This window comes from Hypomesus nipponensis, chromosome 28 (assembly GCF_054491055.1).
Source record: "Hypomesus nipponensis isolate SF chromosome 28, ASM5449105v1, whole genome shotgun sequence".
NCBI lineage: Eukaryota > Metazoa > Chordata > Actinopteri > Osmeriformes > Osmeridae > Hypomesus > Hypomesus nipponensis.
Window position 1 is genome coordinate 12,529,277 of NC_140388.1, and position 21,270 is coordinate 12,550,546.

The 21,270-nt window shown below is 48.7% G+C and overlaps 2 protein-coding genes across 2 annotated transcripts in view; both read right to left on the minus strand.

Moving 5' to 3' along the window:
* The window catches only part of cfap299 (cilia and flagella associated protein 299), a 57,864-nt gene extending 47,692 nt beyond the window's left edge, over positions 1-10,172 (minus strand). The window contains exons 1-2 of the mRNA XM_084694916.1: positions 10,014-10,172; positions 8,651-8,781 (exon numbers count right to left, since the gene is read on the minus strand). Coding sequence (XP_084551042.1) covers positions 8,651-8,781; positions 10,014-10,124 — 242 coding nt within the window. The 5' untranslated portion in view covers positions 10,125-10,172. The remainder of the gene's footprint in view (positions 1-8,650; positions 8,782-10,013) is intronic.
* Positions 10,173-10,594: 422 nt separating this feature from the next.
* wdfy3 (WD repeat and FYVE domain containing 3) overlaps positions 10,595-21,270 on the minus strand; it is a 43,875-nt gene continuing 33,199 nt past the window's right edge. The window contains exons 47-68 of the mRNA XM_084694550.1: positions 20,993-21,113; positions 20,815-20,900; positions 20,599-20,679; positions 20,400-20,454; positions 20,177-20,296; positions 19,691-19,808; positions 19,323-19,429; positions 18,942-19,095; positions 18,753-18,844; positions 18,297-18,509; positions 17,955-18,102; positions 17,642-17,796; positions 17,190-17,348; positions 16,922-17,101; positions 16,520-16,702; positions 16,133-16,223; positions 15,762-15,932; positions 15,404-15,606; positions 15,268-15,334; positions 14,953-15,064; positions 14,057-14,254; positions 10,595-13,572 (exon numbers count right to left, since the gene is read on the minus strand). Coding sequence (XP_084550676.1) covers positions 13,452-13,572; positions 14,057-14,254; positions 14,953-15,064; positions 15,268-15,334; positions 15,404-15,606; positions 15,762-15,932; positions 16,133-16,223; positions 16,520-16,702; positions 16,922-17,101; positions 17,190-17,348; positions 17,642-17,796; positions 17,955-18,102; positions 18,297-18,509; positions 18,753-18,844; positions 18,942-19,095; positions 19,323-19,429; positions 19,691-19,808; positions 20,177-20,296; positions 20,400-20,454; positions 20,599-20,679; positions 20,815-20,900; positions 20,993-21,113 — 2,935 coding nt within the window. The 3' untranslated portion in view covers positions 10,595-13,451. The remainder of the gene's footprint in view (positions 13,573-14,056; positions 14,255-14,952; positions 15,065-15,267; positions 15,335-15,403; positions 15,607-15,761; positions 15,933-16,132; positions 16,224-16,519; positions 16,703-16,921; positions 17,102-17,189; positions 17,349-17,641; positions 17,797-17,954; positions 18,103-18,296; positions 18,510-18,752; positions 18,845-18,941; positions 19,096-19,322; positions 19,430-19,690; positions 19,809-20,176; positions 20,297-20,399; positions 20,455-20,598; positions 20,680-20,814; positions 20,901-20,992; positions 21,114-21,270) is intronic.

The following is a 21,270-nucleotide window of genomic DNA, read 5'->3' on the forward strand; positions in this document are numbered from 1 at the left end:
ATTACAATGAGCTGAATGGATCAGTTACACATGTGGCCCACATGATTCTACCTGATCTCCCTCCCTGCACTCTGTGGTCACACTTGCTAATAGGAGGTTATACAGTCAGGCATGAATGTGTAAGAAAGATAAGTCCGTGTTCATGTTTCTGAATGTAAATCTACTGAATGGAGCGTCCATGCTGTCAGTAGCAAACAAAGAATCTTGTAACGTGACAACTAGAAACACTGGATCTATTGTTCTATCTGAGAGGGTGAGCTTTCTCTCACAAAGGCAACTTCAATTCCATTCTGGATATATTTCTGTCCCCTGCAGTGCCCATTATCTGTTGGGTTGTGTCTTGAATATTCACATCATCTGACTGAACAATCCCTGCCTCCATCGCAGTACTTGTGTTTACACAAGTACATGCCCTAGGTTTAAAAGTGAGGTCTTGACTATCGCAATTTGCAGTCCCACCTTTCACCCCACATAGCTACTTACCCTCACGATCTAGGCCTACCTCACGATCTATAGAACAATCGTTTAGCACCTAAATCCCACCATGTAGACCGCACATCTACACGCCAAAAAGGCCAAGCCGTGAGAGCTTAGAGAGTTGTTTGCGGTGTTCTGAATCCATATTCAGCAGGTCAAGGGGGAGGCATTCTGCCCCAACGCATCCGGATCCTCTCTCCATCTATCCCTTCCTCCTGGATCCAGGAGGCAGGGACCGGGCCTGTGTGTTGGTGGTCCTTGGCTCAGGTCCATGGGAGCGGGGGTGTGTGTGGGGGGCGATGCACCAGGGGAAGAAGCAGCTCCACGTCCTACCCTACAGGTCGCTGTAGAAGCCATCACACACATCCGCCGTTTAAAGGATGCCCTGACTACAAAGCGGGATGATGACAGCGCTGGTAGTAGCTTTATGGCACAGGCTGTATAATGTGAAAACCACTTCCACCCCTGCACCCTGGCGGACAGGGAGGGAGAGGGAGGGAGGGAGGGGGAGGAGGTTCGATCGCAAGTAATCAAACATCAGAGGCCAGGCAGCCTGGGGGGGGGAAGGATGTGAGGGATAAAGCTGAACACGTCCCCAACCTCTGTGACTCACTAACTGCTGTAACAGCTCGTAATAAAAACAGGGAACGCCAGTATAGGACAAGGGAGCCCCACTTCTCCTCCCTCCTCCCCCACTCCCTCCCTCCTCCCCCACTCCCCTCCACCTCCCTCATTCCCCTCCCTCCTCCCCACTCTCCTCCACCTCCCCCACTCCCCTCCACTTCCCTCCTCCCCGCTCCCCTCAACCTCCCTCGCTCCCCTCCACCTCCCTCCTCCCCCACTCCCCTCCTCCTCCCCCACTCCCCTCCTCCTCCCCAACTCCCCTCCACCTCCCTCACTCCGCTCCACCTCCCTCCCCCCTCCACCACTCCCTTCCTCCTCCCTCCTCTCCCCCGCTCCTCCCCCCTCTCCTCCTCCCTCCTCCCCCACTCCCCTCCTCCTCCCCAACTCCCCTCCACCTCCCTCACTCCGCTCCACCTCCCTCCCCCCTCCACCACTCCCTTCCTCCTCCTTCCTCTCCCCCCCGCTCCTCCCTCCTCTCCTCCCCCCTCTCCTCCTCCTTCCTCCCCCACTCCCCTCCTCCTCCCCAACTCCCCTCCACCTCCCTCACTCCGCTCCACCTCCCTCCCCCCCTCCACCACTCCCTTCCTCCTCCCTCCTCTCCCCCCGCTCCTCCCTCCTCTCCTCCCCCTCTCCTCCTCCTTCCTCCCCCTCTCCTCCCCCCTCTCCTCCTCCTTCCTCCTCCCTCCTCTCCTCCCCCCTCTCCTCCTCCTTCCTCCTCCCTCCTCTCCTCCCCCCTCTCCTCCCTCCTCTCCTCCCCCCTCTCCTCCTCCTTCCTCCCCCTCTCCTCCCCCCTCTCCTCCTCCTTCCTCCTCCCCCCTCTCCTCCCCCCTCTCCTCCTCCTTCCTCCTCCCTCCTCTCCTCCCCCCTCTCCTCCTCCTTCCTCCCCCTCTCCTCCTCCTCCCCCCTCTCCTCCTCCTTCCTCCCCCTCTCCTCCTCCTTCCTCCCCCTCTCCTCTCTCTCCTCCCCCTCCTGGATATGCAGAGCGCTGCTTACAGGACTGAGGGCATCTGAGGAGGAAGCAGCGGCAGAGAACAACAAGCAAACAGATGTTTCCGTTAAAAGAAGAAAGCAGACACCATCCAGAGAGCCTGGTCTCGCTCGCCCTCTGAGCGCCCGCTCACCACTTTAAAGGGAAGTGGGCTACACAACTTCAACTAAGACAAATGCTCTAATTCGCCATGTTGTTCTTAACATTAGATAGCGTAATGAGTGACAAGAGAATAGTAAACACTTGACTTGATTTCTGTTCCTTCTCTGTCCATTACTAGTTGACCACAGGCTCATTAGATGGGCTGGTAAAAGCCATCACAAGAGAGATGCGGACGTTTAAATAATTGCAATTTAAGAAACCAAACTAGAATTTGGTAGCACCACAAGCACGTGTGTCACTTTGAATCAAAAGCGTGATTCATTTGGCTCCCTGAGCAAGTCCTTTTACAAGAAATCAATTATAGGATAAGCAAACCCATCCAAATGACTGACTTGATGAAACTGCTAAATGCTTCAAGATGTGTTTTTTTTCCACGAACAATGGTGCAGCTACTGTAGAAAGAGTTTCATTTGAAGAACATGTGGGTACAGTAGGTCTATACTAGCTGTACCATAAAAAAACAAGCATAGGAAAGAAAAAATGGGTCACATCCATTGATAAAATAAAATATTTTAGAATAGCTACAGTAACAAGTAATTTATTCTTAAAAACCTAGAGAAGTTGAAGTAGACAAGTGATTACAAACAGGCTATAGCCAACTGGACTCTTCACAAACTCAGTTAACTTGTTCTAAGGCTTGAGGAAGGCAGAAGTGTTCTCCTCTGCATTAAGAAAGCGGTGCATGGTAAATGTCATTAGTGTGTGGGTTTTTATTACCCATCTTTGCTTCCACATAATCACTCACACCCCAATACTGTGGATGTTATCACAGGGAAGTGTATTCTCTTCATGCTGGCTGGAGACACAGAGATCACAGTCATGCTTGGTTTGATGCAACCATGAATAAAAGAGCGAAGGGCAAGAAAAAGATGTTTATCTTCAAAGGGTTTTGTTTTGTCAGCCATCAAAGTAGGACCCCTCTCCGGCCCTCAGAACTGCAGCAGGCTGGCCCTGTAGCAGGTAGAACCTCCACACACCAGCCCTGTAGCAGGTAGGAGAACCTCCACACACCAGCCCTGTAGCAGGTAGAACCTCCACACACCAGCCCTGTAGCAGGTAGAACCTCCACACACCAGCCCTGTAGCAGGTAGAACCTCCACTCACCAGCCCTGTAGCAGGTAGGAGAACCTCCACAACCACAAAAGGAACACACTAGTACAGTATGTTGGTAAGGAACATAAGGCCCAGCTTAAGTTGATCCAAAGGAAATCTCTATCAAGGAAATTGAAAGAGGAGGGTCTTACGGCTGTCCAGTCGAAACTCTGTCCAGCGCAAACCAGTCTAACATGGAGCTCAGGGCTCACAATCCCCATGTTTACTCAGCTGATTTCAGTACGGCCCATTTCCATGCTGAAACACAATACTTCTAAGTAGCAGATGAATACCCTCCAACACATGCTGCAAACTGATGTCTGGTGGCAGTACACACCCAAAATGAAAAGCATACTGTAGACCCATATAACGCTGGCTTCATTTAGGCAAATGACCATCAGATGTTGGCATGTCAACTTATGGTGCCAATTGGATCTTGGGTTAGCCAGGAAGGCAAGTATTTTTGTGTGTTATGATTGTTTTAAAGAAACCAAAATTCTACTGTAAAAAAAATCTGCGTTTACATGAGAGGTAGGCTTCGGTGTTTTCTTGCTTGATCAAAAGACACAAACATTTGGGGATGGGTTTACAAAGACATGGTAACCCAGAACTGAGTACAAACAAAGGCAAGAAACGACAATCAACTGGCTCTGCTTATCACACTTATCTTCTTCAAAACCCTTGTGCTGCCTGGGTCATTGTGACTCACAGTTGTGGTGAAAAAGGTGGGTCACAATGACCCGAAGGCAGCACAAGGGTTAAAAAAGTATTAGTGAAATATGGGATGTCTTGTGAGAGAGCTGCAGTCTGTCAGTCACTTCATGTGAGCACTTCCTCCCTGCTTAGTTTAAAAGTGGCGCGGCCCGTTCCCAGGGCTGGCTGAGTATGTTGTGGAGGTTGGCTCGGTCCTTGCGGCGTGTGTCGACTGTGGACAGCGCCGGCAGGCTGGCTTTGCCAGGCGCACACCGTGTCCAACATCGCAAACCCAGGTGAGGCAATTTGGCGTGACAGCACATGTAACCTAGCCTGCCAACCCTGGCAGCACGGAGCCAGCGTGGGGCTGGAGGCCAGAGTGGGGCTGGAGGCCAGAGCAGGGAAGGAGCTGGAGCCTGGCTTGTCGAAGAACCAGGCTTCTCATATCAGACACATCCCCAATCTTATTTTAGCCAGGCGACTTGGGGTTGGACCTAGCAATGACGTGCATTCCCCGTCCATGTGCATGTTCACTGCTCTGGTTGTTCTTGGCACGGTGAGAAATGTCTCTTTTAACACGAGAGACGAGAGAGAGAGAGAAAGTGAGAAAGAGTGGAGTATTCTGGATGGAGAGAGGAAAAAAGGAGCAGCAACAAAGGACAAAGAGCTTGTGGGCTGGACACCGAGGCGGAGCGGAGGCCTGGTGGAGGCCTGGAGATCAGGACGTTAGCTGGACTGCTGGGTCTGGATCAGGGTTGAAGCCTGGATGCCTGGTGTCTACAGCAGCCCTCTTCCCTCTGTGTCTGATCCACGGCACAGAGGATATGGTGAAATAAAACCAGCCAATGGCCGACTGTCGAGTGCACCCAAGAAGCTTCTGATTGGAGGGTTCACAGATCTTTCCAGAAAGCGTTGGCCTAAATTACAGAGGCCTGTTGCGCATAAGCTGCAGGAGGGTTTTCAGACCTCATCTTATCCGCAAGAGGCAGTTTGTTTACGCATGTCCAGAAGTCTCCTTGTGTGACAAGTCTGACATTAGGTCCCCTATTTAACATTAAGCTAAAGGGATTAGAAAAATCGAATAAAAATCAAAGCAAGACAGTTATATCCAGTTTAAATTAAAGAAAACAAGTAGTCTACTTTCATTGCTTCTCCGAGGTATTTTGATATGAAACAGACTTAAGTCAAACAAGCGTATAAAGCTAACTTTGTATTCTGCTATGGGATGAATGGAACAAAAGTGTCGTTTTTTTTCTTTCTTTTTTCTATCCGAGTAGGAGGTTGTTGATGTTTGACTCAAGCTTGGCATAGATTTCACCCAAACCCAACAACCACACAACTGACTAAGCATCCCTTTCATTCAAGTTTTACTTTTTTTTCTTCTTCAATTATATATTGAATTTCACCAATGTCTGACGAGAGCACTGGTCTTTTGTTTGGTCTTTTGTGATGTGCTGGGGAGGCCTTCCTTTCACAGTCAAGTTGTCAAGAGGACCATGTTGTCCTCCAGACTGAAACAGGCCAACAACAGGGCAACATCTTATTAGCATTTGCAGCGCTATCTCCACTCCCTGGGTATTTTATTACCACAGGTGCAGGGGCATTCACTGATCAGATGCACGCTACAGGCGAGGTTAGCCCTTAATTGAAAACAGCTTTATTTATACACCTGGAGGCACTAAAGGTCTCCAAGAGATCACGGGGAGGTTGAACAGAAGAGGAAAAACATGTTGAGTCAGTGACAGAGCGCTGGAAAGAAAAGAAGATGTTTTCGAGGCATCAGCCTGGCCTTAAGGGGGAGGGCAGAGGCATTCTGCAAGCAGCATGGCCTCAAGACGAGGCCTCTGGCCCAGCATCTCTCGAGCCTCCATGGTCTCAGGAGCGGACCACTGCAGGTGGAAGACAGCTCTTTGGTCGTCCGTCCTCGCTCACACTGGGGAGACCCCAAAAAATGCATTTGCATGGTTATTTGATAGCTCGCATTCATTTATATCATTACTGTCAAACGAACAGCGTAGAGTAAAAAAAAAAAAAAAAAGGTCTTCAGTAACAGACGTGTTGTTTACAGACCAGCTGCCAGAACACTGCCTGACTATTCTCAGATTCCAGGTGGTACATTGCATCTTGGGAGCTGGTGTTTTTTCAGTGCGACCACAACAGGGGGTCAAGAGGTCAGTCTGGTGGAGATCCAATCAGAAAACCGCAGAGGAAAGAGAAGCTAGCAGTTTAACAGCTAGCTCAGGGGACACAGCTCCAGCTCGCCACTTCTGATGGAAACAGCCTGTGATTGTTGGGATTTTTCTGTCTTTTCAACTGCCTCTTTTTTTTTTTTTTCCATGTCAAATGTTCCTGCGTGGGAAAGTGATATCCAGACTTTGTCCTTCTAATTAACACAAAAAAACTGTAAAAGTATATTGATTCTTAGCCTGCGTTGGCCTACCCCAATGTCCAAACTAAAGAAATATCTATTCATTTCAGGCATCAGATCTACCAAAAACAAATGACTTGACCACACACTCTCTCCCAGGTAACATAAAATGGGATGGAAGTGTGTGTGAAAGAGCTATCCCACGTCTATCCTGGATAATCTTCCAGTTCAAAAAATAAAAACATGTACAACCTACCCTGGAGGTTAATTCACTTTAACTTCGTTATAATAAGTTTCTCTAATTAATATTGTCAACAATATCAGAGGATCACTTTGTGTGAAAGTGAATTCACTTCTCTTCTGGATCATGTTGTAAAAAATAAACCTCCACTGATCCCTTTCCCAGTAGTGGGTTTCCATCTTATTAATAGAGTTTTTCCATCTCTGCTGACCACAGATGAAAAGACAGGGTGCAGTGTAATTGATAATGGGAAAATCACTCAAACATAGTGTACTATTGTACCAGGAAGGGCAAGGCTTTGCTTTGTAGCTGAACCAAATCCTTTATTTTTTTCCCCCCTTTTTACGAACAGGTGCGTGGTGTATTGAAGGGGATAATGATTAAAACAACTGATAGAGGAAGCAGCCAAGACAGGAACGCCTCAGAGCTCCCTCCTCGACCGTAACGTTAGCAAGACCAGCCGCTAGCTTCGCACCGCTAGCCTCGCACCGGTACGCAGCACAGAGCACCACAGCGACATTCAGAGAGCTATTTCGGTAACAAGGTGAAAAGTGACCTGCCAATGAATGAATAGCCAGGGGTGTAACTGCAAAAGCTCTGTTTAGGAGTGATTTTAGTACACTATCACCCTCACTTCTAAAAACCCTCCACGTAAACCTGTTAGGTTTACAACTATGGCTCACTATGACAGGAACCTTTCCTTGGGCTAACACTGACTCTTCACTGACAAGGTCTAACTGGTTCCTGTGAGGACAAGATGAAAGGCTGCAGGGTTAGAGCCTTAGTGAGTGCAGGTGTGTGGTGTCACTGATGTTCAGCGATGGAGGGAGAACAGCAGCAGAAATGGGCTCCTTTGGAAACTATTCAAAAATTCAATCCAATTCTACATCCAACATGTAAATACTTGGGCATCTTCATGGGTGAACGTTTTTTTAATTTAATTTTAAACCTTTGGGTCTGTGTCAACTTGTCGCCCGCTGAAGCATGACCACAAAGGGATCCAGAGGATTTGAACAATGTGACTGATGTTTCTCAGAGGGCGTCTCAGTCATGTGATATTTACCCAGGTGAGGTTGACAAAAAAATCTAAAAAGTAAAAGATAATAAAGTGTGATCAATCAGGGGCTCTAAGAGATGGTGCTGCTCCTAAGGAGATTGGTGTATGCACACTGCTTAGTGTTGTTCCTGAATACCAAGGAAGGATAGATCTAGACAAAGATCAACATAGCCTGAAACTATTATTGTCATCTGAACTATATGACTTGGCTTTGACATGGTAACTGAAACGAATGTTAAGTTATTTCCAGTGTGACATCCAACCCGTCGTACTCCTAGCCTGCATGTCTGGGGTGTTGTTTTCAAACCGACCGTTTGGTTGAGAAAGCGGATGAAAGAACACCAAAAACACGTGCTTCAACCCATAGATATATATATACACTAGATGTCTTACGGCGGCGTCTAGAACGTCCGCACATGGCGGCCATCTTGCCACAGGCAACTCGCTCACCCATAACATTGTGTCGACGCTACCTGTACTTTTTAATGACCATAACTTGCTCAATTTTCAACCGATTTTTAAACGGTTTGGTTTGTTATCAACGTCAGATATGTCGCTATTCCACTGCATACTTCTATTTAAAAAAATTAAAATTACAGAATTATTCATAAGTATGCAGTGGAATAGCGACATATCTGACGTTGATAACAAACCAAAGCGTTTAAAATCGGTTGAAAATTGAGCAAGTTATGGTAATTTAAAAAGTACATGTAGCGTCGACACAATGTTATGGGTGAGCGAGTTGCCTGTGCCAAGATGGCCGCCATGTGCGGACGTTCCACTCCGTTGTCCAGCAACGCGGACGAGACATCTAGTGTTTATATATATCTATGCTTCAACCCCTCACACGGTTCCATCAGACACGACCTGCAGAACACAGAGCCCACCAGCCTGACAGATCTAGGGAAACATCGGGACTCTCGCTCAGTCCGCGACGGGTCAACTTACTGTCTCTGGCCCCTCTTGGAGAGTCTGGAGGCCTCTGCGGCAGCCTTCCTCGTCTCAAACTCCTCCCTCCTCAGGACCTCCCCGCTGCCCCTGTAGCCCAGCTCCACCAGCTGACGAGCCAGCTCCTCATCCTGGACAGGCAGGGAACACCACGTGGTGAGGCAGGAACCGGGGCCGCTGGCCGGCAACCCACACCAGAGTCACACCCTCCACCCCACCTCTAAAGACTGGAGTAATACACTCCAGAAAAACGTCACTTTTATACTGCTGCACAATTACAGGAGACTCAAAATATATAAGATAAAATTCATGTAAAACATTGCTTTATTTTTGCCATATTATCGATTCAATCTGAGACCAGACTACATGTCCTAAATATTTGGGGATACTAAAATAGTTTCTTCAGCTTTTTCCATGACTAAACATGTCTCATGAAAGTAGGTGTTCATTAAGTTGCTTTTGGCACCTGCATTCCTAACAAAAATCTTATTCTAACAAAGTGTCTAGGAATACACAACAAACACTTCATTTAACAAGAGTGGGCATGTATTTGCGTCGTCTTTCAGTTACAGAGATGTATTCAGTATTAACATGAGTGGGTAGATTAGATGGCCTGGGTTGACTGCGTTGTGTAAACACCACATGAGGTAAATTAGTATGATAATGTTCCACCTAAGAAGATTAACAGGTCAGATAGGAGGTTGGGTCTTAACCCTTTGTAGACACAGGTGTTCGAGCAATGCGAGTATGCAACTTCTGACGAAAAAGTGCCATCTATTGGTTAAGTGGAACTCAACAGTAAATTTAATAGCTCATTCCCGGGATCCCGAGCTAAAGTTAGCTCTAAACATCGATGTTTAGAGCTAACTTTACAAGAAAACGTCTTCATTACTACTCCTGCTACTTAGAACTTAAGTTCTGAACTTGTATTATCGAAGACTACCAGTCTATTGCGAGTGCGGACTAGACTCATGACTTCGAGCATTTCTTATCGTTCAAAATTTGGTCAGTTTGGTTCTTACCACTATTCACACACACGCGAGCAAACCGACACCGCCATCTGTCTCATGCACACAGTTCCTACAACGTTTTGTAAAACTCTTGAGTTTTCTCTCGTGGTACTGTCTGAAGAACAAAGTAAACAATATTCTAGTAAAAGTGTCAGTCTTAGCATATTAGGTTGACAACTCCTCGTTAAGCAAATCAGCGAAAATTGTTAGCAGGTGCGACTAATTAGCTACTAATGAGACCGATGCCTGTTAGAGCTAGCCAAGCTAGTCTTGCATTCCAAGTAAACGAGCTTAACTTGCTCTAACTTGCTCGGTAAAACATTAAAAAACTGAACGTAAAACACAAAAGTTACCTCTAAGTAATATAAATCCATAGAGGTGATTTGGGAGTCAAGAAAGTCCTCATAAGTATGGAATTCGGTGACAACATTGTCGAGAGCCGCGACTGAGCTGTCCTCCTCCATCTTGGTCTAAGCGCTGTTGGTCTATCTCCATAGCAACCAGAGGACAGAGTGCCAAAATTTGTATTCCTCATCTTTAGACAGGGCGAAATCAGGCAGGATAGCCAAGGTCAGGATACTGGAAATATTTTGAATATAGTGTGTTTGGGGGAGATTATTGGCTCTTATTTAAACGAACAAATAAATTGTTGACGTCTCTACTTCTACAGAGATGTGGTCCACGCCACAATTCCCGTCTTGGTCTTTCGACCGTTACTGTAGCTACTGTACAGCTCTGGAGCTTATTTTTCAGTGTAGGCCAACAGTAATTATGGCCATTGTAATGGGACATCGCTGTGTTTAGAGGTTACTGTGTTCCACCTCTGAAAATGATTAGTAATGGTTGAGCATTAAGGCCTTGTTGTGAAGAAGCGTAGTGCTACAAGTTGTTTTGTTTAGTTTTTTTTGACAATGAAGTAGGCTACACAAATCAATCAGCATTTGGTGGTAAACAGCAAGTATTTAATTGAAATCAAAATAATAAGTACCAGATCTATTGCATTATTGTAACATTGTTTCGGTAGGGGGTTATTCTACGGTTTTATCTTGTCGTACTGAACACACACACCTGGAACATTCAGCTTTCACAGACTGCACACCAGATCCTTAAGTAACGCAGTCCAATACAAGACCACCAAAATAATCCATGATTTTCTCAATCAATTCTTTGATTCCATAAAGAGTACAAAAGTCCACCAGGAGTCAAGGAATTAATCTCCAGCACTCCAGCCATAAACTGTACACATATCTCTCGCTCGGGGCTTGTAACAACTCATAAGACGATGCCTTGGAAAATGGAGGAAAAAAAACACACAAAAAAAAGACGAACATAAACACGAATAATGCCAAGAACATGTACATTACACTGACACAGAGAGTCAGCTATGTTAATAGACATGCAACAAGTAACAAAACTTGCTGAAATTACAAGAATAAAAAAAAAAAGCTTAAAATCAGTAAAATTGCATAAATACTTTATACAGTTAATTTCACTGTGGTGTCATGTGTCCTCTTTGAAATGATAGCCCACAACATAAAATGGCATTCAATAAAAATCATGATTCTGTTCCGACTTTACAAAGTAAAGGTGCAAAAGTCATTCAGATTGATATCAGCCATCGTTTTGATCTTTAAAGAGATGCTTTTGTGGCTGCTAAATCTTCTCAGCTAAATGTTACGATTGCACACTAGATACAGTACATAAATGTAGGATGATATAACAATAATAATAAGAGTGCATAATATATGGCAGAGAATAAGGGAACATGACAGTGAATCCCAAACTACTACTCTTGTGTTAGAAGTGTTCTCGCGAGAGTTAAAATAAAATTTTAAAAAAACGACAGAAAGAAAGAAAATGTCTGATGTACAGAAAGCTGCAAGGTTGCCCACAGCATCACGGATAAAATGACACGAGGAAGGACTACTTCTGTAGTCTCAGGACGCTCTCGTTTCAATGTTCTCCACATACATACTCAGGAACCTTGTGCTTCACTAGGACCAGGCTACCTAACAGACATCACATTATCTAACATCTAAAGTGAAATATCGAAACCCATTCGTGTCTAACGGCATCAATTAGGTGTTACACGCTACAATCCTTATTCAGATATATCAAGGTGATAGGCCTACTGTGTCCCTAAACGATCCAGATAAAACTCTCTCACGGAGGTATGAATCGACTTTGCAGAGGTCGACATCTTACGGTGGTCGATGACCGCCCAACATCTCTCCATACTTGGCGTCTTCCAGTTAGAGGAAGGCTTTTTGAGATTATTTACATGCTGTCAGACCAATAATATTCTCCCTCTCCTCTGCTTTGTAATAGCAGAATGAAACCGCTGCGTTCCGGGAGGAAAACGTTCAGTCAATGCTACATGTACAACCTGAAATTCGACAGTTTACTGCGTCTGACCGTAATCTTTCGCCTTTTATCGTAACAGATATACTCTGGACAATGTCTAACGGTTTTTATACATTTCTTGTGATTCAAACTTTAAATTGTTTCAAAAGGTTTTGACACATTAAATGTCAGCGCAATCACATGACACAGATATGAGCGAGGGAGAGGGAGGGGGGAACAATCCCTGTTTGTGTGCAAAATGTTGCAACTTAAGACCAATGCCATGCATACAGTAACTGGAAACGGCGGTGTATGTATATATATATTTCATACGCTGATATTACATTTCAGAGTTGACGAACCCTCGATGGTTTCCCTCTTGAAGACATACAACTAACTCTTACATCCTATGAAGTACAGTATATAGTTATCTGTAAACCCCTGATATGGTAAAAAAGACAAAATAATAATTAAAAAAAGAAATTATGTCACTAGTATGGACAAGCAGCAACAAAATAAACAGCTCCTACAACTTATTACAAATGGACAACTTACAAGACTGCATGATAGGTAAAATCGACATGATAGTTCTTCATTCATACCAAAATACATGATATATCAAAGCAATTTGGCAAAAGGGATAAAAAAAAAAAAATCTCTCTTTGATGGCAATGGCTTGATACTGTGGGCAACAAAATAAATCACATATTTGTAAACGTAAAAAAAAAAATTGCATAAGTAGACTCACTAGTTATCAACCCACATACAATTATTATTAACATTCATTGTCCCACATTTTATTCCCGCGGGGCTAGGTGAATAGTGACGTAATCAGCTGCACAATCTTTTTTGTTTTAAAGCCAGGAGTGGTTAGTCACAAAGCTATATTACAGGCAATGACATTTTTTGTTTGTTTTCCTTTTCTTCTCAATAATCATATTTTTCCTGTTTTCTTGCTCTAGTTTAAAAAGGCCATTGTAAGTATTTACAATATAAACAAGTTTATCTCACGTTCTAAGGGGAGGTTCTCCCTGTATCCTGTTGGTCTACAAGCCAGCTAGCCAGTGGTATATTGAGGATGGAGTTTCAAGGTTGTTTGTGTCCTATAATGAGTGTGGACTGTTAAAGTGGGAATGATGTCATGACACCCCTTGTGTCATCTTATTTTTCACTCTCTTTCCACATCTTCTCCCCCCTTCTTCCCTCCATCCCGTTTCCGGGCGTGCTAGTCAATCGCCACAGTTACGACAACTGACACATTACGGTCGGGTGATCCCTTTTAGTCTACATCAGTGATTTAAGTACGGTTACTGTGTGTGTGTGTTTACATGTATTCAGAGAAGGAAGGGGGAGGTATTTCAGGGCAGGGGTGAGAGAGAGACCAGGAGGTTACAGGCAGGGAGACCCAGAGGGGAGGGAGAGAGGGGAGAAGGCAGGTCGCGAGGCCCTCAGTTCTTGAAGCCGTCGTCGGCGCTGCGTTCGTGCTGCAGGTTGTAGTAACAGTTCTGACATACTCTCACCGGAGAAGAGATCTTCAGACGTTTGATCTCTGACTGGAAACGACTGCACCTGAGGGAGGAGGAGGGAGAGGGGAAGGAGAAGGAGAGGAGGGAGAGGAGGGAGGGGAGGAGGAGGAGAAGAGGAGGGAGGAGGAGAGGAGGAGGGAGGAGGAGGGAGAGAGAGAAGGGAGAGAGAGGCGGACCAGGACAGGAGAGAGACAGGGTGCAGCATGGTGGTTAAGTCTCCAGTCTTCAAACAGTCACCTGTGTTTGTTGTTGAGGTTATTCTGGACTGTGACCAGAGCAGTCACAGTCCAACGAATACATAAACAGAGAACCAAAACAACTTCCTCCAGCACGCAATGACATCCTAACACTAGTTCTGGTACAAGTTCACATCTTACAAAATAACATATTCATTTTTTTGTGTTCTTTTTTTATATTTTTATACCAATAATCATTTCCAATAAGTATCCACCAGAGCAGCTTGGGAGCAAGGCCATAGTTAGGATCCTTGATGGCTGTCGCGTGTAAACAGCAAGGGAGGAACTTACTTCTGACAGAAGAGCTGGCCACAGTTCCTGCAGTGGTGACGTCGCTCCGTCAGAGAGAAGCGCACGCTGCAGCCGGAGCAGCTGTCTACCACCTCGTCCTTCACCCAGTGGTCTGCAGCCGAGCGGCCCGGCTGATCACTCACCGACCAGCTGAACACACGGCCCCGCCCATCCCCCACCAGGATCTTACTATGGTCTCTGAGAGAGGGAGAGGGGGTGGAGGGAGAGGGAGAGAGAGGAGATACAGACAAGAGAGAGGGAAAGGGGAATAGGGTGAGAGAAAGAGAAAGAGAGAAAAGATAAGGAGGGAGAGAGAGAGACACTTACTGTGATGCGACCCAAACCATGACCACAACCATGACCACGACTAACCGCACTGGCCTTTAGTGCACACTGCACTTTACACACACTAAGGTACGCCCACACACACTAAGGTACGCCCACACACACTGAGGAGTGCTCACACACACTGAGGAGTGCCCACACACACTGAGGAGTGCTCACACACACTGAGGAGTGCCCACACACACTGAGGAGTGCTCACACACACTGAGGAGTGCTCACACACACTGAGGAGTGCCCACACACACTGAGGAGTGCTCACACACACTGAGGAGTGCTCACACACACTGAGGAGTGCCCACACACACTGAGGAGTGCCCACACACACTGAGGAGTGCTCACACACACTGAGGAGTGCTCACACACACTGAGGAGTGCCCACACACACTGAGGAGTGCCCACACACACTGAGGAGTGCTCACACACACTGAGGAGTGCCCACACACACTGAGGAGTGCTCACACACACTGAGGAGTGCTCACACACACTGAGGAGTGCTCACACACACTGAGGAGTGCCCACACACACTGAGGAGTGCTCACACACACACGTACTTAGAGATGGCGAGGGAGGTGATCTCTGCCGGGTGAGCGTTGTCCTTGCGGTCGAAGGCCGTATGCATGGTGAGCTTGCTCCGGAACACAAGCTGACGCTCCCATCTGTAGCCTGAAACACACCACCACACAGTTAACACACACACTCATTCTAACACACACACTCTCACACACTTACATGCAACAACACAGTTAAGACAAGCAGGTAACCGGCTTTCAAATAATATAAAATCACATTTGATTTGTATAACCCGTTTTACAAGCAACGTGCTTTAGTTACAAACATCTCCTCCAACGTCCAGACTGGTAACCTACCGGTTCTGAGTTGGCCATAGGGGCGAGCCTCCATGGTGGTAGGGTGCTGGAGGGGCTGGGGGGCCTGCTGGGGGGCCGTGTGGGGGTGCAGGGGGGCTGGGGGGGCCGTGTGGGGGTGCAGGGGGGCTGGGGGAGCCGTGTGGGGGTGCAGGGGGGCTGGGGGGGCCGTGTGGGGGTGCAGGGGGGCTGGGGGGGCCCCTGCTGGCCTGCCCTGGCCCTCTGAGTAGGTGACAAACACAAAGCCGTCCTTCTCGTCCAGGCTGAGAGTGTCGGACCAGCGGCGGGAGTCGTCAGAGCCGCTGTCCACGGACCAGGAGGCCCCAGAGCGGCCCACCACACCTGCAGGGGGCGCCACAGGCCCTTAGAAATCACTCTTTCCTCTACCGGGCAGTCAGAAAATCACTTGTTCCACTAAACAGATCCCATCTAAATAGTTCACATGTTCTGGGTGGTTCCATGGAGGTTGATCCTGAGAGGGGGGCAGAGTGACATACCTTTGGGTCTGTGCAGGGCGCTGCCAGGGGCGCTGCCGGGGGCGCTGCCGGGGGCGCTGCCGGGGGCGGGGGAGGCGTGGGGGAGGGGCTGGGGTTCTGGGCCCAGGCTGGTCTCATCTCCGTCTGACTCACTGCTGTCCTCCTCTCCGTTCTGGGGCTCACGGCCCTCAACTGGACACAGCAGGCGGGAGTGTGTGTGTGTGTGTGGGGGGGGGGGGGTGGTAGGGTGTGTGTGTGTGTTGTGAATGGTAGGTTCACAGTTAGGATATGCTTAGGAGGAACTTGATTTCAACAAAAACTTTTTAAATTTTGAAAAATAATTTATTTAACAAATGAACCCTTCAGGCCATATGTGTGAAACAGAGACTCACCCATCTTGTCCTCACAGCAGTCAGGCACGTCTGGCTCCACCGGCTCTGGAGCAGGGGTTTCTGGGACTTGTAGGAACTCCATCCTCCAGAACTACAAAAGAGGACATTCCATTTTACACAAAGTATTTTCTATATATTTCTTTTTTTTGAAAGTTACGATGTACTAATGCAGCTAGCATTTCACGACTCAGTCCTTCCCTCCAAAAATTCACAGCAGTTTCTAGTGATTAGCACTGGTTTGATCCCTTCACTCATAAACCAACACCCCACACTACAAAACACAAAGCCCACATTTCAAAGTCAAATAAACTTGACTGTCACAGTTCGCCTGGAAACGAAATCTCAGGCTCCGACCACACGACTGATATTTAATAACATGATGGTCACCCTGACGACGCCGTCGGAGTGTCCGGTGACGATGACGTTCTGCGTGTCCCACTCGTTCATCTCCGACACACAGCAGCACAGGATGTGCTGGCTGCGGCCGGTGAAGGTGTTGGCGCTGGCGATGGGGCTGCCGTTAATGCTCCACACGTGGATGTGGGTCCCCGCGCTGGACACTATGTCTCCCTGCTCACACACACACACACACACACACACACAAATGTGAGGCTCAAGGTTTATAGTCCTTTATTCTAAAATTATTTTAAAAAGCAGAGTTTGTGTGTAGGTGTGTGTATGTATATGTGTGTGTATGTATGTGTGTGTCTGCCTGTGTGTGTGTGTGTGTGCCGGTGTAGGTGTGTGTGTGTGTGTGTGTGTGTCCAGGGCGCTGCACGGCCGCCCCACCGTGAGCTCGTTGATGCAGACAGCAGAGACGGGGGCCCGGTGGCCCCGGAGCTGCGTGACAAAGGACAGCTTGTTGAGGTCCCAGAGGATGCAGGTGCGGTCCCTGGAGCCGCTCACCATGATGTGGTAGGCTGCTGACGCCGTCAGACACGTCACCGCGTCTGTGTGGCCCAGCAGAGCCTGGGGAGGGCACACACACACACACAGTTACATGGGTGCTTTGTTTATGAGATCATCCTACGTGGATCATCCTCTCCTGTCATCCTACCTGTTTGAGGGTCAGGGTCTTGCTCCTCTCCTTGGATGTCCCGGTCTCCCACACACACACGGCCGTGCTGGTTCCCCCGGTGATGACCAGCTTGGGGTTGGGACAGATGGCACACAGGATCTGAGCCCACTCAGAGAGACACTCGTACACCACCACCGCCTGCAGGGGGCAGGGGATTGGTCAGAGGGGGGAGATGGAGACAGGGGATTGGTCAGAGGGGGAGATGGAGACAGGGGATTGGTCAGAGGCATTGAAGATGAAGTGCTTCCTCTCAAACACCAGAGGGCAGTGTTGAGCAGCAGGAAACATTGACTGTTTTGGGAATCAGAAATGCATGAACAGTGAAAACCTTTAACCAAGGGACCACATGGACAATTGTGTGCATGTGTGTATGGTTGCATGTGTGTATGGTTGCATGTGTGTATGGTTGCATGTGTGTGTTCTTCCCTGACCTTGTCTGACTCGTAGTTGGCCAATCGACAGCTGAGGTCTGCGTATCCCCAGGCGAAGGTCTTGCTCCAGGCGGGGGGCACTAGGACCTTGTTCTGCTCCACCGCCAGGATGCCTTTATCAGTACACACAATCTGGCCCACAGGATCCTTCAGCTCTGCAGCACACACACAAACATGTTTAGACAGAGGCTGGTGACAGGTAATATGTATCCAAGTACAGACCACCCAGAGTATCTGAGCCCTGTATGGAGCCTGTTACCATCTGTGTGTGTGTGTGTGTCTGTGTCTGTGTCCTCCGCCGTGGCCGTTCTACCTTTCACAGGGGCGAGTGAGGGCCGCAGGTTGTCGAGGTGATGGAAGAAGATCTTGTCAGCGGTGGAGTTGACGGAGGAGGGCACGCCCTGGGGGTCCCCGTTCGAGCGGCTACGCACGCGCTTGGGGGGGTGGGGCTTCTTAAACAGCTGGGGAACAGACAAGAAAACGTCACGTGCGTGGTTCGGGTCAAAAAGCCAAGCGATCGTGTCGACCAAATTACACCGTCGCAGATTCAACCACGTCTCGCAGCAAACACCACCAGTTCCAGAAACAAGGGCAGAGCCAGATGTGTGGTGACCTTCCTGTCAGCCAGGGGTGACAGGGTGTCCCCTCTCCTCACCTGTTTGGGGATCTGTCCAAAGTTGTTGATGAAGCCGATGGTGGCGGTCTCCTTGAGGGGGTCGTTGATGTTGTAGATGTCCACCTGGCCCTCATAGAACAGGTGGTGGAACACGTTGACCGCCTCCACGGCTGGAGGGCCCTGCTGCTTGAAGCCGAAGATCAGGTCGATCCACTCGTGGAGGTGAGAGCTCACGTAGTCACACTCCAACGCCTGTGTCAGGAGGGGGGAATCAGTTGCAGCGTTGCTATTCACCCTTTTCCACTGTTAATATTCATACACTATTGAAATAAAACATTATTATCTATTTTTCGTCCTCATGAATGATATGATTAGTTATCAAGTATGGTTGAAATAGGGTTTGTCACTTGGGGATATTTGATTGGTGTTGATTGAGACATTTCAGGTTGTTTTACTGGTCAGGTGGGGCTGTTAGGAGGAGTGTCTGAAGGTCACCTGTCTGTGGACCCTGATGAACTCCCGAGGGTCTCCCTTGGCCCAGGGCGGCAGCAGCACGTCTCCCAGCCTCACACCGTTCTGTTTACTTCCTGGTAGGGGGAGGAGACACCCAATCACGTCACAGAAACAAACACATCCTTTTGCACAGTGTTGTAGATGTGTTCCCAGTGGGGATCTGGAGCCCACCTAAGTCGAAGTTGTTAGAGTTAAGCATGAACTCAGGCAGGTAGAAGAACTCCGGGATGAGTTCCTTTACGTCGGCCATGTTGTGTTTGGAGGCAGACAGCCAGCCTTCACGCACGCTGTGGAACATCCTGTCAGCCAGGTCGAAGTGGCCTCCCTGCAGCACACACACACACACACACACACGGAAACACACACACACACACGACAAGACATGAAACCTCCATGGGTCACAAAGGTCATCATGAGCATCCCGGGCCACCATCCAAGGGGCCTGCCATGTTCCACACCCTGCTGATGTCAACCTGAGCTGTTGACCGATCGGACTGTGCTGAGCAGCGTGTGCAGGTGTGGAGGGGCGGAGGAGGAAGAGGAGGGTCTGACCTGCAGCCTGAGGAAGATCTGGGTGAAGGGCTCCATGCGGACCAGGTACGAGGCCACGATCATGGCGGAGGAGTAGTGGGTGCCGTAGTGGTACGCTGGAGTCTCGCCTGCAGGACCGAGACCAACAAACACAACCACCACCACCATGATCACAATACTGATCTGGGTTCCTTTCTTTAATATAACGTCTGACAAAGATGTCTGGCCCTTGTGAACGCGCCGTACCCCAAACTTGAATGTGATTGTTCCCCAAAAAATACTTGAGGTGCAAAAGCGTTAATGGTTTTTGAAACCCTGAGGTAACGTGTTATCATGGGATGTAACTAAAGTCTGTTGTGATATTTGGACAGGCGAGAGAGCTGGCCTACCGTTCGGGTCCTCCCAGTCCTTGAACCTCTTCTTGTACTGGGTGAGTCGGTCGTCTGTCTGGGCTCCCATTGGCTTAGACAGGTTCCGGAACGTCTTGGGGTTGTTCAGGTCCAGCTCCTATAGGACAGCATCATCACGTTACAACACCTATGCTAAGCTTGTTAGCTAAGCTAACATCCTATAGGACAGCATCGCCACGTTACAACACCTATGCTAAGCTTGTTAGCTAAGCTAACATCCTATAGGACAGCATCATCATGTTACAATACCTATGCTAAGCTTGTTAGCTAAGCTAACAACCTATAGAACAGCATCATCACGTTACAATACCTATGCTAAGCTTGTTAGCTAAGCTAACAACCTATAGGACAGCATCATCACGTTACAACACCTATGCTAAGCTTGTTGGCTAAACTAACGTCCTATAGGACAGCATCATCACGTTACAACACCTATGCTAAGCTTGTTAGCTAAGCTAACATTACCTCAGAGTCGTAGTCGGCCAGGATCCATGGGAAGACGGGGTACTGCATCAGGTCGTTGTAGGAGCGTCCGGCTAGCGTGTTCAAGTGCATCAGGTACTGGAAGTTACTGATCTCTCCTCGCTGGGGGGAACAACCGGGGGGGGGGGAGAGGTCAGAGGTTAGAGGTCAGACTGAGACAGCCTCTGAGGAGAGGAGCTGGGAGGGAGGAAGAGACAACACCCACCTCCCATCTCTGGGTGACCGACTTCTCCCCCACCAGCGTGCTGAGGAGCCCAGACCTGAAACACAGAGGAGAGGGGGGTCAGCAGGGGGGAACACACTGGTCACATGACACCACACTGTGTCAGGTGACCGGTTCAGGCCTGTGGATTGGATGACAGATGGGATGGGGAGGGTTAGGAGAGGTTGGGGTGAGGTCGTACCCCTGCTCCACGCTGGTGTTGGGTCTCTGGCCCGAGACCGACTCTGAGCTATCAGCCAGCGAGGGCACCACAGCAAGGAACCTGCACACACACACACACAAATAATGCATTTGTTTGCGTGGTTCTACCAGTGTTTGGGTGTCAGTGATGCTGTGATCAGGGTGACAGCAGTGTCGTGTTGCTGCCGCCCCCTGGAGGAGGAGAGAGAGATGGCACCTCTGGTAGACCTTGTTCCGGACTCCCTTCTGGAAGGCGAGCAGGTAGTTCCTCCCATCTCCTGAGAACACCTCCACAGCCATGGGCTGAGCGGGAGAGACAGGGAGTCACTTCACCTCCAGACAACCCTCCACTGCTACTGAACACAAGCCTGGTGGGTGTGTGTGTGCGTCCTCACCTGCAGCAGGTAGCGTCTTTTGTGCACCTCCTTGATGTCCTCGTAGGCGAAGATGCTGCAGCTCCTCTTCAGCTGGGTCTGGCCCTGCCGAGCTCCCCGGGGGATGATGGCCTCCTGGAGACTGGAGACACAGGGGGGGAGGAGGAGAGGGGAGAGGAGGGGAGGGGAGAAGGGGAGGGAGGGAGGGAGAAGGGGAGGGAGGGAGGGAGGGAGGGAGAAGGGGAGGGAGGGAGGGAGGGAGGGAGGGAGGGAGGGAGGGAGGGAGGGAGGGAGGGAGG